Genomic DNA, 16,774 nt, shown 5'->3' with positions numbered 1-16,774 from the left:
TGATTTTTGAAGATTCTTGCTCCAAACTTTCCAATGAAACAGTACACTGAAAATCAGCTTCTTGCTGCCATTTCTGACATAAGAAATGGCAAATCAGTTCACAAAACCTCGCAAAAATGGGGTATTCCTCGGAGTACCCTTCACGATCGTTTAAAGGGGGCCCAGTCAATTCAACAAGCGAAAAGATTTTGTCAAAGGCTTTCACAGGAGCAGGAAACCTATTTGGCAGATTGGGTACTTGCGCAGGCCGCGTTAGGCCTTCCGCCAACGCATCAAGAACTACGCTATTTTGCGGAACGAATTCTTCAGGCCGCCGGAGAAAGAAAAAGCCTTGGGAAACATTGGGTTAGCCGTTTTATAGCCCGATATCCAATTTTGAAAACCCAAAGACCCCGGCGAATAGAAAATGCCCGGGTTAATGGGGCTACAACCGAGGTAATTAAATCTTGGTGGTCCTATTTGAAAAATCCCGTTGTCGATACTATAAAACCGGCCAACCGTTGGAATATGGACGAAACAGGTATAATGGAAGGCAAAGGATCTAATGGCCTGGTGTTAGGGCGTAATAAAATCCGGCCATTACAGCGAAAAGAGCCTGGAACGCGGGGTTGGACGAGCATAATCGAATGTGTATCAGCTACGGGGGCTGTTATACCTCCCCTCGTTATATTTAAGGGGAAAAACGTACAGCAACAATGGTTTCCAGCTGATTTAAGTCCTTTCGATACCTGGCAATTTCATGCAACCGAAAACGGGTGGACAAATAATGAAACAGGTATCGAATGGTTAAAAAAGGTGTTTATTCCGTATACCCAACCTTTAACCCCTGAAAAGCGGTTATTAGTTCTGGATGGCCATGGATCACATATAACGGACGAATTTATGCTTCTTTGCTTGCAAAACAATATTCAACTCCTATATTTACCCCCTCATTCGTCACACGTTCTTCAACCGTTGGATTTATCGGTTTTTGGGCCGTTAAAGGAAGCTTATCGACGTCACCTGGGATTTGTAAACCAGTTTTGCTGTTCAACGGTTGTTGGGAAACGAAACTTTCTACTTTGCTATCGAAAAGCCAGATCAAAAGCATTTATAGCAAAAACCATTCAATCTGGTTGGCGTACGACGGGGTTATGGCCGGTGAACTTGGCAAAACCACTTTTAAACCCTTTTTTGTTAGAAAATAGCAACGCCAACGTCGAAAAAGGTAAAAATAACGGCTTCCAAAGGGATAAAACACCTGAAAGCCCAACCCAAAAAATTAACGACCAGTCTTTACTTATTTGGAAAACCCCTAAAACGACCCGAGATATTCGACTTCAACTACAGGAAATTTCCCGGTCCGAAAAAAGTAACGCCACTTCACGGCTTTTGTTTGCAAAAGTCCAAAAAAGCTTCGAAACCAAGGATATCTTATTGGCTGAAGCTCAGCAAAAAATCAGTTTGTTAAACGCAAAATTGGAGGCGGTACGGCCGGTCAAAAGGAAAAGGGTAATTCCGGATCCCAACGAGCTTTTGGTCAGCAAAAAAAACGTTTATGAAGCACAGGAAAATAATAGGGACTGTTTAGAAGCTTTGAACGATGGAGAAGAGGTTAGCGAACCGGGAGAGCCTGACAATGATTGTATTATTGTGCGTTGATAGTTTTACATTTAAATCGGTTTATAAAAGGGGTATTTCGTCGTTACATTTTTCAAGGGGGCCGGACTTTAGGGGGGTCGGAGATGTGGAGCCCAACGTTACTATTTCCGCAGTTTCTTTGTAGATTATCTCTACCGTACACTCTACCAAGAGGGAGAAAAAAAACAGCAATAGCACTAGTTGCAGTTCACGTCACGGACCACAATAATCTCAAAAGATAAGGGAAAGCCGCTTCGGCAATGTTGGAATCAGTCCATTGTTATCGGATGCCATGGCTGCTCGTGACAGAGCGCCAAGCCGGAATTCCTAGGCGCAAGGCGTCAAGGCGACTGGCAAAGTTTCTAAATGAAGTGAAAGCCCATCCGTCCGGGGAAAGATGGTTACATCAGATTGTTTGTCGACGCCTTCCTTACTCTGACCCGACCCTTGGGCCCGAAACGGTTTCGATGGCAACAGCCTACAGTACTGTACGGGAGAGAGTGAATAGCAGCGGGGGAAAGGGCCAGAAAGAAGCCATTCAAGATCTTGGAATCTCCACCAGAAAACCCAGACTGTACTTGCAATTGAATATCCACAGTTTGTTAATACTAATCGTGGTTTGGCCACTCGGATTGGAGTATTTCAGTATCGCCAGTCCAACTCAGCCACAAATCGGACCTTGCATGGCAACACTGTTGCTTGGAGGCTCAGCCTGAATGTGGATTTGCATAGTGCAGGTTTGGACTTTTCTGGTTCTGCATGTCTTCTTCCAGTCTTAGTTCTTGGCGTGGGGATTCATGACAGGGTCTTGAAAGGGTCGTGTGAGAGACAATATTTGCCGTACGTATAAAAGCCTTGGGTTCCCTTTCCCCTAACATGGTATTTTCTGAATCATCTTCTGTATTAAGAATCTGCAAATACCATCCAGTCAGTCTTATTATCCAAAGCAATTGGCTTACTATATTTTGGCCCAAATACCCTCACCTACTACTACATCATCTCAAGTATAGATCTCACAAAACCAAACGATCGCCAACACTTTACCTGACGCCAGCCGCTAGAAGCAACCATCCTCCTCGCTCCATATTACAACTTTATTATATCTCTGAGACATTCAGACCGTCCCGCAAAAATGGCGACACAACAGGTATCATATGTCCAAAATGTAAGTTGGCCCATCAAACATCATGATTATCCCCTAGCAGAGTCTAGCTCCAGGGTCCAGTGGCTAACATGGGCCCGAAATCGTCTGTCAGTTGGCAAAATACATGTCACTGGACCAAAAGGGCTCCATTATGGCAGAGTACGTCTGGATTGACAGTGAAGGTGGCGTCCGCTCAAAATCAAGGGTGAGTCAAGTTCTCGTTCCGCTATCTTTTACCCTTTTGAAAATATGATCAAGGACCCAGTTCCTACGCTGCATTTATACACCCTACCCCGTTACCATTTCGAGAACAATTCCACAAGTTGTGGGGTGTGAGGCGATAAATATTTCGCGTCTCCGCCTTGACCTTCACAAAAAACGTCCATGCCAGTCTTCAGAGATGGGCTGATCTGGAGATGGAGCAAAATGCTCCTTCTCTTGTATTGTGCCTTTCCAAACTCTTGAGCTATATCACGCTTCGCCTTTTTTCTTCTTCTTCTTTCTCTATATTATATCAGCGGCGGCTTTGCAGCAGAGACTTTTACAGTCAGATCCGAGTATCGCCGCTGAAAACCGAGTGGAATACCCCGGCATTCCCATTACCTAAAGTTCCCCACTTAAACGCCGTCATCCCCCGGTCTTGCACGCCGAGATGGCAACCCACATCAAGTTTGTCTTGACGGTGAACCGGGCGATGGGAGCATTTTGTCCCCCTCGGACTCATCGCTCAGACCCCGACACACCTAAGAAAATTTCAGCACGTCATACATAAACAATCTAGACCAAGACAAGGTCTTGGTGTCTTCTTCATCTCTACACCTTGATAGCGTTGTGCCCCGGAGGTAGCTCCATTCTTAACATTGACCAAGAGTCATAACAATTCTTGGCCCAAAGACCCTGAATTATGCCGTCACCTGCTTCTTTGTGAGAACAACATCGGACTTGAATTCCCCGGCTGACATCTTGCTGTCCACTTTTCCCACAACCAGACCCTCAAGGAACAAAAATATGAGCCCAAGGACCTGCCCACATGGAACTTTGACGGCTCCTCAACGGGCCAGGCGGGAGGCGACAATTCGGACGTGTTCCTCAAGCCCGTTGCCGTCTACCCGGATCCGTTCCGCGGTGAGCCCAACATCATCGTCCTGGCCGAGTGCTGGGACTCGGACGGCACACCGAACAAGTTCAACCACCGCCATGAAGCTGCCAAGCTGATGGAGGCCCACGCCGAACACGAGCCTTGGTTTGGCCTCGAGCAGGAATACACCCTCCTCAACCTTGAGGACAGGCCGTTCGGCTGGCCCAAGAATGGCTTCCCGGCTCCCCAGGGACCGTATTACTGCGGTGTTGGTGCCGGCAAGGTCGTCCAGAGGGATATCGTCGAGGCACATTACAAAGCGTGCTTATATGCGGGTGTTAAGATTTCGGGAACAAATGCCGAGGTCATGCCGGCACAATGGGAGTTCCAGGTCGGCCCATGTGAGGGCATCGAGAGTAAGCCATGCTTTGATCTGAGCCCCCTTTGCCGCTGTTTAGATTTCATTCTGCTTGACAGCCGAACGCTAACACTTCTTCCTCTTCCTCCTCACAGTGGGCGACCACCTCTCAATAGCACGCTTCCTCCTGCACCGCGTGGCAGAAGAATTCGGAGCCAAGGTTTCGTTCGACCCCAAGCCCATCCCGGGCGACTGGAACGGCGCCGGCCTGCACAGCAACTTCTCCACCAAGGAGATGCGCGTCGACGGCGGCATGAAGCACATCGAGGCCGCCATTAAGAAGCTCGAGGGCAGGCATAAGGAGCATATTGCCGTTTACGGCGAGGGCAACGAAAAGCGCCTGACGGGCTCCCACGAGACGGGCAGCATCGAGGAGTTCTCTTACGGCATCGCCAACCGCGGCGCCAGCATCCGCATCCCCCGGGAGTGTGCCGCAAAGGGCTACGGTTACTTTGAGGACCGCAGGCCCGCCAGTAATGCTGATCCTTACCAGGTGAGCCTTATTTGAGATCAATCATTCTCCGGCATATCCGGACGGCATGGGTTATTAAGAGCATATAACTGACGATTTTTTTTTACTCCTGCATAGATTACCGGCATTATCATGGAGACCTGCTTTGGTGCAGTGAACTAACGTAGATGTTAGCGTTGTTTGGTTTCTCGTTTACATGTTTAGGGCAGTGAGGTTGCCGTAGGACATCTTTTTTTTTTTTAAAAAAAAAAATAAGACATTCTTTAAATACATTGTTACCCCAAGAAACATCACATGATTCATTTTCCATTTTAGTCGATTTGTTTCTGGTGGATCATGAGCAGTACCCCTTTGAATAATAGTTATGATGATTTATACCAAGCATATGCACGCAGTAATATGTTACGCCTATCAAATATAATCATGAGATGTGTTGTACTTCGATAAAAGGTCCCTATCGATGAGTTTGGTTCCATAACCTTGGCGTCTGCTTCAGCGCCTGAGTGTGCCAAAAATGGGAATACGTCTCTACTTCTTTGTCGGATACTTTTCGACGTTTTAGTAGAGGTATTGAACCGGTTCAACTAGTTTAAATGACTAAAATGTTAAAAATGCTCACGATTATTCGGCTAAATACCATAAATACCGTCTCAGATAACTTGCTCCAAAATATGCATCACGCCAAACTCGTGTACCCAAGCGCCTATCTACTCCTAAGTGGTAATGAAGACGAATAAGACGGCTGCCACGCCTTCTCCTGCAGACCTGGCTGTAGTGAGCCTGACTGCTTCTGCAAATCTCGCTCCACGTCCTTCTGCCCCGGAACAACCCGGTGACACCATCCACACCAGCTTCTGACGGTGCCCGAGACCTCACGTCCCAGAATCTGCCCGCGCGCCAGCTCGTCTTCCCACTCCGGAACGCCTGCACCGACTTTTACCATACGTACGAGGACAGTTTTCACCCGGCCACCGATACCCTCAACCTCGTGGCGTGCATATCCCGGACTCTTACTGCCTCCACTACGCGGTGATTCTGGCGTCCCGGGCGTGCTGCTGCCGGAGGCCCAGGCGAGGTGACTGTTGTGATGCAGAATAGGACTGCTGCCGGTTGGTGGGGAGTGCTGTTGCTGCTGCAGGAAATAGTTGTCTGCCGCGGCGTCAGCGGCGTCACAGTCGGTTTCGTGCTCGCAACCCTTGGCGCCGTGGCACTCGCCCTCACGGCCGCACGGAACCCCACGATCGCCATCGCCAATACCCGTGCCAAGCCCGCCCAATCGTTCGCCATATTGACCACGCCACTTCCAAATACTGTGCGGGGATATTGCGTCAGCCTCTTCGCGAGGGGTAAGTAATTATAAGGGGTATGAACAAAAGACGAGCACAAACTCACGCCTTATAATCCTGATCGCAATTGCGTATACTCCTACCGCAAGGCTGACAAAGCCAGACCCCCTCGGAGGCACAATGGCAAATCTTGTTCTGCATGATCTCCGAGGTCAGGGGTGTGGTCGGCTGTAGTGGTGGCTTGACAAGCTCGGTTATGGGCGCCTTCGTGCAAGCCGTGCAGAGACGCCGATGTCTGTCGCGAAGCACAACAGATGCTGGCGGTTTGATGGCACAATTCTGGCCGACGAAGACGAACGCCAATGTTAGTCTATTTTGGCCAGCCCGTTCAGGGTCGCCAGACCATGACTATCCATTTAACATGCGGTTGGCTGTTGCTGAGCTTACCCGGCATACTACAGTGCTGCATCGCCGGCACTCGGAGACGAGATCTCGCGCACAGCTACCCGCTTTCCCGGCATAGCTAGTGCGGCTAGTGTCTTCCATATAGTACCAGTTGCCGGCACGAGCGCGGTACCGCAGTGTCTCCTCGGGATCGACCGGGACTTCCTCATTGCTGCAACGTAGAGCCGATATCATGAGGATTTTGCGGTATTGCAACAGGTCTGCGTGGACCTGGCGGCAAGTTCGCGAGAGGTTATCGAGCGAATTGAGATCGAGGAACCGGGAGATCGTCACGATAATACTGGTGCAGACAAGTTCAGTTAATCTTGGACAACCATGAACGTTGGCTCCATTTAATCAAGGGGAAGTGTCATTCGGGAACACATGTCTGAGTGTAGGCCGATGGGCAGTTCTGGCACTTGAATGATACACCAGTAATCGGCTGGTAGGCAGGTAGTGCAGACAGATACCTAGGCACCTATCCAAAGAACTGGTGCAAGATTGCAACAGCGGTACGAGATACGGTACGGTACGAGAATAGAACTGAACGATATTGCACTTGCATCATCCAAAAATCACACTGAAAGACAACAAACAATAAGGGAAAGGAAAAGGGAGGTATTCCGCATACGGATAGCACCCCAATGCCCTCGTGGTAGCGTTCTGGTTGGGGTTTGTGTCGAGTTGCGACGTCGGCTCCGCATCCATGTCGTCCACGTCCCTAATTGAGTCGCCGACCGGTGTTGCGCCGACAACGGCAGCAGGATGATTTGGTGATGAGGACGGCCGGCAGCCTTGGTCGGGATCGGACCTCCAGACGGGGTGTCCGCCGTGGAAATCCTGGGGCGGCTCCGACTCTTCGTCTCCGAGGTCTACAAAAAGCGCCATCCTTTCTTTGTTTGTTTGTGCTCTTGATTTTTTTTGATTTTCTTTTTGGTTTGATTTGCCGCTGCTTTGGATGGGTGAGTACAAGCAGGGATGTTGATGTCAATTGGGGAAGGCTGAAGAAGGGCAATTGGCTTAGATAAATGAGGCGGGAGGAGGGGGCAAGCTGGAATCAACCAAGTCAGTGAAGAATTGAGGGAAATAGGTAAGTATGTTGTCAGCCGGGCGAAGCAGCTGAGGTTTCTAGCTATAAAGTGAGTAAAGAATGACGACAGATTGTGTCAAGCTAGACACCGCAGCTATGCGCTTCCACAGGTCGGGGGAACCTTGGCCCTTGAAAGAATGGGGAAGTCCACGATGCATAGAGTACTGTAATGGATGGACTGGACCGTGGTACAGTTAGGTACAGTACAGACAGTGCATGCAAGCCCCCACTTGCCCTTGAATTCGATAGTGGGGGCCATGGACTTTTAGCTTCATCCACTGCCTGAGCTCGGCTTCCGCTTGCAGCTGAAACTCTCCTTTGACGTCTTCAGCAGGTATAGCCAGCAGCCCAAGCTTCCAACATAACCTCCACTGTCCGATACCAGCCACTTATCTACCTGCCTTAGTTACCTAAGGTACCCCCAGGTTTTGTAAATCAGCTTGTTACACGGGCAAAGGGCATTCGAATAATCAATCAAGTGAACTACCTACCTACCTCACTGTCTTGCTTCTATCAGTTATAATCATTGTTGAGCAGCTCTCATCACATATCGGAACCGCTGGCGTGTACCGATATTTGCCGTCGATGTCCATTCCCACGTCGCCGACCTGCAGCTAATCTGGACGGAGCTCACACAACTCAGGCCACATGCAGCAATGCAGGCGCACGAGTTTACCGGCATTTTTTTTTCTAACTTTACGCTGGACAAATCGAGGCCAACACAGTGACCACGATGTCTTTTATATGGTCCCATTCCTCGCAAGTGCTTTGAGGGATTGCAGATTGGACGGTCAGTCTCTCTGGCTTCACGCAAGGCGAGATCAAGTACCAGCGGTGTACTCCGATACCGGTGCGCCCTTTGGGTCAATGTTACGATCTAAGCGGACCTTTTTACCTGATTCAATCTTGGGGTTGGTCCCTGTTTTTATCCTCCTCTCATCTACAGTATGACTTGATGAGACTTGGGAATTTTATGTGCTTGCTCGACCAGTGCGCGCTTGTAGTCCAACTAGCGCGTACTGTATCAAGGGGGCATATGTCTCGACCATTAGTAAATACTTTCCAGATTTCAGTATTTTTTCTTTGTTGTGTCACCAGAGCAACGGAATTAGTATCATTATTTCACTAGCCTTCTCTCAGGAAACTCAAGTTGACAGTGATAGCACACATCACCTAGAAGCCATAGAGGGATAAGATATACTGACCCCAATTATGCTGTCTCTTCTCGCCTCCAGGGACTTGTGCTACTTACTCAGGTAGCTATCAAAACCCACGGGATCCACCAGTTTACGGTCTTGTGTTATAATGTTGCAAAAAAAAAAAAAAAAAAAAAAAAAAAAGATACATCAGCGTGTATATCACCATTATCAGTCTAATTTTGTAAAGTTCATGGTGGCAAATGGCACATTCGGGGTGCTCGAATGCAACCCCTAAATCTTAGCACTAGTGTGCTCCTCGCGCTCACTTGAAAAAGTCAATATAAAAGGCCAGGACTCGCACTTCCTCCAGCCACAGCCACAGAATTATCTATATACATGACATTCGAGTGAGCTGGATCTAGAGTCTGCTGGGTTTTGGGCTGGCGTCGCAAGTATACTGAATATATCTGCTTGGAATCATAGTCACCCCTCCCCCTCAACCCTGATCATAGCTACTTACGAGAACCACAGGAATCTATCACAGCGAGGTATCGTCCTGGCCGCCCAAATACACCATGTCCTGGCCACTACAAGCGCGAACTGGAGCGGCCGTATGGCCTCGGAAGAATCCGAGTTCAGTTACATCCAGCTCGACCGATTCACCCCGTCCGCTTAGGCTCTGTCAGTCCCCTTTGATCAGCAGCCGCCCAACACGGGGGTTCCTAATGAGAGGACTAGACACCAAAAGGTCATCCTTATCCAGCATCGACCCATCAGCACCAGAAGAGGGGTCGCCGTCGCCAACACCACCGAGAGCCCCTAAGGAGTTCAACAGGCCTTTCAGTCAACATGTCTATAAGGAACCAGCCCAGAACTTACGCTATTCGCAGCCCGAGTTTGTTGCCTCGGGTATAGCTTCATATAGTAAGAAAACTGAGATCTCTCAAATCATACAAGCCGCTCCTAAGACCGAAAATCCCCAGCCCAAGGAGCTGGATGGATCACGACACCCAAGATCTTATGGGTCACATCAAAGAGACGAATTCCAGTCAAGGTCGCATGCACAGCAGTCCAGGGGCTGGCGTTTGGACAGCGCAGCGCTATCTCTGGGGTACCAGATCCGATCCAAGTCGCAAAATCAGCCATTCACGGCCTGGAAGTACAGAGATCCCATGTACATCCACCCATATCTGGGAACCCCGAGTTCAATCCTGCAGACATCGCCTGTCGACCGTGGACAGCGTGTACGCTCTAGCTCTGTACCATCTCGGTTTTGCCATACGGGACCTTTTTCGCGGGCGCATGGATTGCCTTGCGATGTAGATCAGGCGCGAAGTGCCTTGATGGTCATGTGGCTCTATCAGGAGCAGCTCCAAAGTCGTTACACCAATGGAGAGGGGAATGGCGAGGGTGTTATCCTTAAGCTTGGGAGGGACAGTTTCACTTGCTGCCCTGCAACTTTGAAGGATGAGGATGACGGCATTTTTGATGCTGTCAAGAAAATGAACGTTCGAGTTAGTGAATGATAGGATATCCATGGCCCCTCTGAAATTCAGGTTTTGGGGCTGTTTAATCTAACTCAACTCTTTATAGTGTGCAATGACTGTCAACAACATCGTCACGCGAGCGCTCTTCGAGATTCTCAAGTACCAGGAGCTAAGCTCGATGCCTCTCGAGGGTGGATTACAGGTGCAGATTCTGAAATCCGTCAAAGGCCTGCCAGGATGTCAACTACATCACTTCGCAGCCTTTATCGAGGACAAACAGATCCTCGTTGTGTGGGACGACGATCCCAAGGCCATCTTTGACCGCGCAAAGAGGCTTGAGAAGAAGGCCATGGCCCTTGTCTGGCCGTCTGAGCAGCGCCGTTCGGTCGACAGTATGGCGGCAGGTCATGACAGCGAAGGCCACCGAACAAAAGATGTCGGCGACCACAGTACGATAGCTAGCAGCAGACAGGATCTAGAAGATATATTGCCGTCCCATGAGCGGCCAATCAATCTTACCAGCAGCTGCATCGTGGGAATATCGCTAATGCTTTGCATCAGCGCCCTGGGCTTGGGATGGAGGTTGCTTGCAAGGGACAGCACTGTTGACGGAGACTGGAAAAGAGTTATTTTCCTGGCTATTGCGCCCATCAATCTCTTTATTAGCTTGGTAAGTAGGTAGCCCTTGGGCTGCAATCCACAACCGCTGACCAAAAATCAACCCTAGTTTTTCTTCTACTCGTTGGTGTCCAACTTCTTCTTGATGCTGGGCTCAAGCGAGTCTGTCAAGAGCAACTCCAAGTACTACTCGGGAGAACGACCGCGGAGCAGTGCATTGGCGTGGAAGGGTAGGCATTTACCGCACGTTACGATCCAGATGCCGGTCTATCGCGAAGGCCTGTCAGGAGTTATCAAGCCAACAGTATTGTCTTTGAAGACAGCTATCTCCACGTACGAGATGCAGGGTGGCACGGCCAGCATATTCATCAACGACGACGGCATGCAGCTTCTCTCTGAGAGCAAGGCACAAGAGCGACGAGACTTTTACGATGAGCACAACATCGGCTGGGTGGCAAGGCCAAAGCACAACCCACCAGGCTCGTCTCGTCCATCAAGCAGTATTTTTAAACAGCTCCAAAGGCCATTGAAGGACAGTGAGGAAACAATAATAGATGCGCAATGTGACGGAATTAGGCCTGGAAGTCCATACTTCATCCGACGTGGCAAGTTCAAAAAGGCGTCCAACATGAACCATGCGCTGCACATCTCCAACTGCGTCGATAAGAAGCTCGCAAGTGTGGACAGGTCGCAGGAAATCTGGGGCTGGGCTTCGGAGAATGTCGCATACAACAGGTGTCTTGCTGAGACGCTGGCGGAGGATCCACACGGCACATGGGCCTCGGGCAATATCCGAATGGGAGATTATATCCTTGTTGTAGATTCTGACACGAGGGTCCCTACCGATTTTCTTCTGGACGGTGTTACCGAGATGGACCAGTCTCCCGACGTTGCCATATTGCAGTACACTTCAGGGGTGTTGCAGCTGACAGACTCATACTTTGAAAATGGGTAAGTCGCCGATAGGAAGCCCATTGTCTGAACACACTACCGCATAGGCTGACCCCTAAGCAAATCCCCCTAGCACAGTATCGCCTGGTTTGCGAACTTGATATACTCGGCAATAACCTTTGCCGTTGCGTCAGGGGATTGCTGCCCATTCGTCGGCCACAACGCCCTGGTTCGTTGGTCAGCCATCCAAGACTCGGCGGCATACCACGACGAAGCAGACGGTCGCGAGAAATACTGGTCAGAATCTCATGTATCTGAGGACTTTGACATGGCGATGCGGCTACAGATGGCCGGCTGGACCCTGCGCTACGTCGCGTACACCGGCACCATCCCGGCCGCCGCCGAGCACGATCCCGCGGCCAAATCCTTCGCTGAGGGGCTCAGCCTGACCGTCTACGACGAGCTCGCGCGCTGGGAGAAGTATGCCTACGGCTGCAGTGAGCTGCTTTTCAACCCACTGCGGCGGTGGCCGACCAAGGGGCCATTCACTAGGCGGTTTGTCAGCTTCGTCCTGTCTCCCAACATCCGGCTGCCGGTCAAGATCACCGTCATCAGCTACATGGGCACGTACTACGCGGTTGCTGTCGCGTGGATAATTGCCCTGTTCAACTTCTTCTTCATGGGCTTCTTTTCGGGACTGTATCGGTCGTTTTATCTCGACGCTTTCGCCATCTACATCTCGCTGCTTTTCGTGTTTCCTTTCATGGGAAACGTCGCCCTCGCAGCGCATCGATATCGGCTGGGACAGAAGAGCATTGTGGGAGCTTGTAAGTGTGCTTAGAAGGATGGTTGCCTCAGTTTCCCCATCCGTATCGAGTCCATGGTCAAAAGAAGGAGAATTCCCTTCAAAACGGATTGCCAATAACTGACGACAACAAACCAGTATTGGAAAACTTCAAATGGGTTCCCATGTTTACAATATTCCTCGGAGGAATCCCAATCCACATGTCGCAGGCCATCGCCGCCCACCTCCTCGGCATCGACATGACATGGGGCTCGACCGCTAAGGAGGTCGAGGAGGTCGGTTTTGTCGACGAGATGGCTCGCGTGCTCCGCCGCTTCAGGTGGTCCTTCCTCATGGTCCTCACCGGCGTCGCCCTCATCCTCGTCTGCCGTTTCCTTCTGCCCACGCAGTGGCAGATCACCGAGTTCTTTGCGATATTCCCGCTGGCCATGGTTCTGTTTTGCCACGCTGCGCTTCCGATTGTGCTGAACCCTGCCTTGATGAGTTTCTCTTGGTGATTTCCTCTTTCTGTCTGTCTCCGTCATGTGGGATGGACTGGATGGGTCCTGTATGTTTTGAATTTCTTTTCCAGCTTTGCTCCCCGCCCCCCTTTTGCTGCTGTCTAGAAGTCGTGAAACTGGACGGAGTGAACGACAATTATTAGCAGGCATGCGGGTATAGAGAAATGTTGTATGTGTATACTTGGCTCATTGGTGGAAGTCTCTCATATATCATTGCTTCAAAAAGGGTATGTATCAATTGATTTTCCTGATTCGACTTCGTGTGCCTGAGCAAACCCCCGAGAACCTCAATATTTTACTCTTGCCTAAGCAGATGAATAGATGTCATGTAGGCGACATCTGCCCATTCGACATCGGGCATCGTTCAGTTACAGCCCCGGGGCATCCGCTACTCGGGAGATTAGCAGACACAGACTGCAGCCTCAAGACGTTCCCACCAAGCCTTGTCTATAATTTTCGTCCCGGGCAAAATTACTACCGGCTTCAAACCTTGAAAATTGCCACCACATCACGCCGGCTCCGCCCAGTTGACTTGATCCATGACCTGACCTGCCAAGGACGAGTTGTATCCTATCCTCAGGCGCAAGCGCAAGGGCTGTGGGTCCGACAAAACAAAATATCAGTTTCTCAATTCATCAAAATAGTTAATATATGCATGTGGCTCGACTTACCCCTTTGCAGCCCATGACCCTCATCATCTGAGTGGCTTCGGCACCGGGTGCAATGTCCGTCGTTGAGATGTTGAGCAACTGTAGCTTCTGCGACTTGGGAACGGCAGCCTGCAGACCGACCTCTGAAAGAGGTGCACCTCCTGTGTTACGGAACCTGGCAATTGCCTGAATAGCCCCTTCTGCGTTACGCTGCGTTTGTATCGTGACATTCAAGCCGTTTGAATCGTAGCAGGGGTGTCCAGTGGGCGCGACAGGAGGAGCCGCCTGTTGCTGCGGCTGGGGCGGCGGTGTCCCTGCTGAGCCAAACAGGTCCATGCTGGCGGACGAAGCGGCGGTGGCGGTGGGGGCCGGTGCGGGCGACCCTGATGCTGGTGCCGAGCCAAAGAGGTCCATGATGGAGTCCATGTTTGACTTTGGAGGGCCGGACGATGCTGAGGCTGGGGGCGGAGATGCGGTGCCCCCGAGGATATCAGCAAGAAGGTCGGCGTTGTTTTGACCGCTAGTTGTTGGTGAAGCGACCGGGGCGCTGCTGTCTCCCATGAGATCAAACAGAAGATCTTCCTCCTTTGGCTTGGCAGCCATTTTGGGTTTCCGAGCGCCGGCTTTGGTTGGTTTCTTGGTGGCCTCGCCGAGGACTCTAGATGACTCTTTGATCTGCGGCGGCGGCATCTTCTCCAGCACGCCATTGCGTATGGATTCATAGGCGAGTAGGTTGTCGTATTCAACCGCGCGCTGTTGCACTTCAACGTCCAGACTGGTTTGGTGAGCCTGGAGGAGCTTTCGTATCCTATCGTTTTGTGACATGTCTGTCAATCTGGTGGTGAGCTTGACGAGAGCCGTCACTATGTACTCAGTGGACACCTGGGTAGCATAGTTGCTTTCGAGAATTGTGGAGAAAAGGTCGATGATTTCGTGAGACTTGACCTCGGTCACAAGCTCCTCTTCCTCATATTGACCGCCCTTTAACAAGGCCTCGCCGTACTCGCCGATGCACCAGGCAGCGGCTTGCGTCAAGCTCTCCTGGGTGATATCTTTTTTAAGGCTGCTGTACAGCTTCTGCACAGCATAAGTCTGGAGCTCAGGGGTCGTAGCAATCAGTCTCACGAACGAAGACAGGATTTGCTCCTTGACGTAGTTGCCGGCAAGAGTCAACACTCTCAGCATAGTATCGACGTGCCACCTCTTGTTGGGGGCGAACTTGTCGGCAGCAATGCCGATCTGGCTCGTCATGGTAGGTTTAAACTCATTATCAGCCACCTCAAGGAAGGCCAGCAGCTCCCTGATCAAGACGCGGACGTTGCTCTCGTTTATTAATGTGAAACTCAGCTCGAGAGCACGCCTCCTGATGCTGATATCGGGATCACGCAAACACTCGAGGATCGTGTTACGGTGTCTTTGAACCGCGTTGGGCTCTATGGCGACCACCTTGACAAGGGTGTTCAAGGCTACATATCGGATGTTGTTGTCCCTGTTGGTGAGGAACTTGCCCAAGATGTTGACGCCGAGAACCCTCAGCCCAGAATCGGCCTCAATATCGAGAATGGTCCGCACGGCTTCGTACAAAATCGAGTTACCAACGTTCTTTGAGGAATCGGTATTTGTTGCGACTTGCGCCAAGATATCGTTGATTTGCTCGCTGACCTGAGCATCGCCTCTGGCAAGAACCCTCAGGAGCCGTAGGATCTTGACCTGAAGGAAAGGATCCGTGATGCCGGTAACATCATGTTCCGGCGCATAGCCTGATGAAGCCAAACCTTTCAGTGTCCTCACCAGGACTGGCACGAACTGTCTGAACTTTTCAATGATGTCTTCGGCACCAGTTTCCTCCTCCGACTCCTCATCTGCCTCGCAGAGGCTGGTTACAAGAGTCAGGCCGCACAGCAAGACACCGTGGTTACGGTCAGACAAGAGCTGAGTGGCCTTTTCGATAAAGTGCTCCTGCAGGTCGGGGACCTTGCGACATATCCGCATGCCGCAAAGGGCAGCTTTCCTTCGAATATAGGGGTTCGCGGTCGCAATGAGGTTCTCAATCTCGGGGAATAAGTCTCGTGACATCTCGACCGATGCAATGTTGCCGAGAGTGCATAACGCGAGGCCCACGATGTACTGATTGGAATGTACAAGGTCACTGTAGATTCGCGGCGCAGTGGCATCTGTCAGTTCATGAAGACAGGTGGGAGATTGGGAACAAGGGATGAGCCAGAGCCCACACTTACTTTTTGAGGGAGTTTGTGACCAGTGTGAGAACTTCTTGGTTCTCGTCCAGCAGCAGGCTCGTGGCGAGGTGTCCTAGGCGTTTGTCTGCGAATCGAGGAGAGGCCAGCAGCTTCAGACATTCTATCTGACCGAAATGTGTCCTCTCACCCAGGGTGAAGAGATATAGGAGCTTGGAAACATTGTTCCGTCTGGGAAGGATGTTTTGGAACTGTCAGCTAAAATTGTTGGCCTCTGTGACGAGCAGCGCATATAGAATAAAAAGGAGACACGCACCTGACGCTGTGGTCGTGGCTCTCTTCGCGAAAGCTGGCCCTGATTGCGGCGCTCTCCTTTTGAATGACTGCTCGCTCGTCTGCAATCGTCTTGGCGGCGCGCACATTGCGGATAAACTGCTTGACTGGTCGGTGGATAATTGTGAGCAAACCATGACCATGCCTCTTATGTTATGTTTGGAGCCAGCCAGGTATCCCAAGGTAGACAGGTAGGTAGATATCAAGCCAAAGTTAGGGAGTAGGCAGCTTTGCATCACGTCAAAAAGGACACTTACGGGACGCCATTGCTGTCTGGCGATGCCCGCGGAGGGGGCCTTAGGGGTTGGTGGCCAGGCTTGAAGCTTCGCGAAGTATGACTTTCGGTGTGACGGACTTGGTCTTCGTTTGTTGTAGTAAAGGCGAAAGATGGTGTTGCGTTGTCAATTCTGGTGGTACAATCAAAAAGCGCCTATTTCCCAGGAGCTCCCCGTCTCATGAGTTGCTGTACACCCGCCTCAGCACTGCCCGCCTCCCGTCTAGAATAGCTGGCGGTCTCGGGCTCAATCTTTAGTGGGGCCGGAATTGGTGGTGGGGAGTGACATGGAGCAATCCTCGCTTCAATCAATCAATTTGCAGGGTGCCC

General features: G+C 50.8%; 4 protein-coding genes across 4 annotated transcripts; 2 read left to right on the top strand and 2 right to left on the bottom strand.

Annotated features, from left to right (window-relative positions):
- The first annotated feature begins 2,408 nt into the window (after positions 1–2,408).
- MGG_06888 (glutamine synthetase) lies at positions 2,409–5,176 on the top strand. Its single transcript, XM_003709570.1, has 5 exons — positions 2,409–2,785; positions 2,877–2,969; positions 3,754–4,258; positions 4,356–4,753; positions 4,850–5,176. The coding sequence occupies exons 1-5, from the start codon at positions 2,753–2,755 to the stop codon at positions 4,892–4,894; spliced, it is 1,074 nt and encodes a 357-aa protein (XP_003709618.1). The 5' UTR covers positions 2,409–2,752; the 3' UTR covers positions 4,895–5,176.
- Positions 5,177–5,242: 66 nt separating this feature from the next.
- MGG_06887 (uncharacterized protein) lies at positions 5,243–7,736 on the bottom strand. Its single transcript, XM_003709569.1, has 4 exons — positions 7,094–7,736; positions 6,466–6,763; positions 6,125–6,357; positions 5,243–6,042 (listed from the first exon to the last, which is right to left on the bottom strand). The coding sequence occupies exons 1-4, from the start codon at positions 7,348–7,350 to the stop codon at positions 5,436–5,438; spliced, it is 1,395 nt and encodes a 464-aa protein (XP_003709617.1). The 5' UTR covers positions 7,351–7,736; the 3' UTR covers positions 5,243–5,435.
- Positions 7,737–9,416: 1,680 nt separating this feature from the next.
- On the top strand, positions 9,417–12,989 carry MGG_06886 (uncharacterized protein; the record flags this gene model as incomplete). The annotated part of the gene is made up of 6 exons (XM_003709568.1): positions 9,417–9,935; positions 10,285–10,627; positions 10,805–10,848; positions 10,906–11,747; positions 11,826–12,514; positions 12,631–12,989. 6 exons carry the CDS (start codon positions 9,417–9,419, stop codon positions 12,987–12,989), a joined length of 2,796 nt encoding a protein of 931 aa, XP_003709616.1.
- Positions 12,990–13,134: 145 nt separating this feature from the next.
- MGG_11801 (AP-1 complex subunit gamma-1) lies at positions 13,135–16,722 on the bottom strand. The gene is made up of 5 exons (XM_003709567.1): positions 16,428–16,722; positions 16,154–16,277; positions 15,880–16,068; positions 13,664–15,791; positions 13,135–13,587 (listed from the first exon to the last, which is right to left on the bottom strand). Exons 1-5 carry the CDS (start codon positions 16,435–16,437, stop codon positions 13,501–13,503), a joined length of 2,538 nt encoding a protein of 845 aa, XP_003709615.1. The 5' UTR covers positions 16,438–16,722; the 3' UTR covers positions 13,135–13,500.
- Positions 16,723–16,774: the final 52 nt, after the last annotated feature.

The sequence above is a fragment of the Pyricularia oryzae genome, chromosome 1 (assembly GCF_000002495.2).
Source record: "Pyricularia oryzae 70-15 chromosome 1, whole genome shotgun sequence".
Classification (NCBI taxonomy): domain Eukaryota; kingdom Fungi; phylum Ascomycota; class Sordariomycetes; order Magnaporthales; family Pyriculariaceae; genus Pyricularia; species Pyricularia oryzae.
Note: the sequence above shows the minus strand (reverse complement) of the source record. Positions and strands in the feature narration are given on the sequence as shown.

Coding starts and splice junctions, on each gene's coding strand:
- MGG_06888 (XM_003709570.1), top strand. CDS start 2,753: ATGGCGACACAACAGGTATCATATGTCCAAAAT. Junction 2,786..2,876: donor AGGTATCATATGTCCAAAAT/GTAAGTTGGCCC, acceptor ATCGTCTGTCAG/TTGGCAAAATACATGTCACT. Junction 2,970..3,753: donor GCGTCCGCTCAAAATCAAGG/GTGAGTCAAGTT, acceptor TCCCACAACCAG/ACCCTCAAGGAACAAAAATA.
- MGG_06887 (XM_003709569.1), bottom strand. CDS start 7,350: ATGGCGCTTTTTGTAGACCTCGGAGACGAAGAGTCGGAGCCGCCCCAG. Junction 6,358..6,465: donor GCAGCACTGTAGTATGCCGG/GTAAGCTCAGCA, acceptor TTCGTCGGCCAG/AATTGTGCCATCAAACCGCC. Junction 6,043..6,124: donor TGCGATCAGGATTATAAGGC/GTGAGTTTGTGC, acceptor ATCCCCGCACAG/TATTTGGAAGTGGCGTGGTC.
- MGG_11801 (XM_003709567.1), bottom strand. Junction 15,792..15,879: donor GTCACAAACTCCCTCAAAAA/GTAAGTGTGGGC, acceptor GCGAATCTACAG/TGACCTTGTACATTCCAATC. Junction 13,588..13,663: donor GGGTCATGGGCTGCAAAGGG/GTAAGTCGAGCC, acceptor TCGGACCCACAG/CCCTTGCGCTTGCGCCTGAG.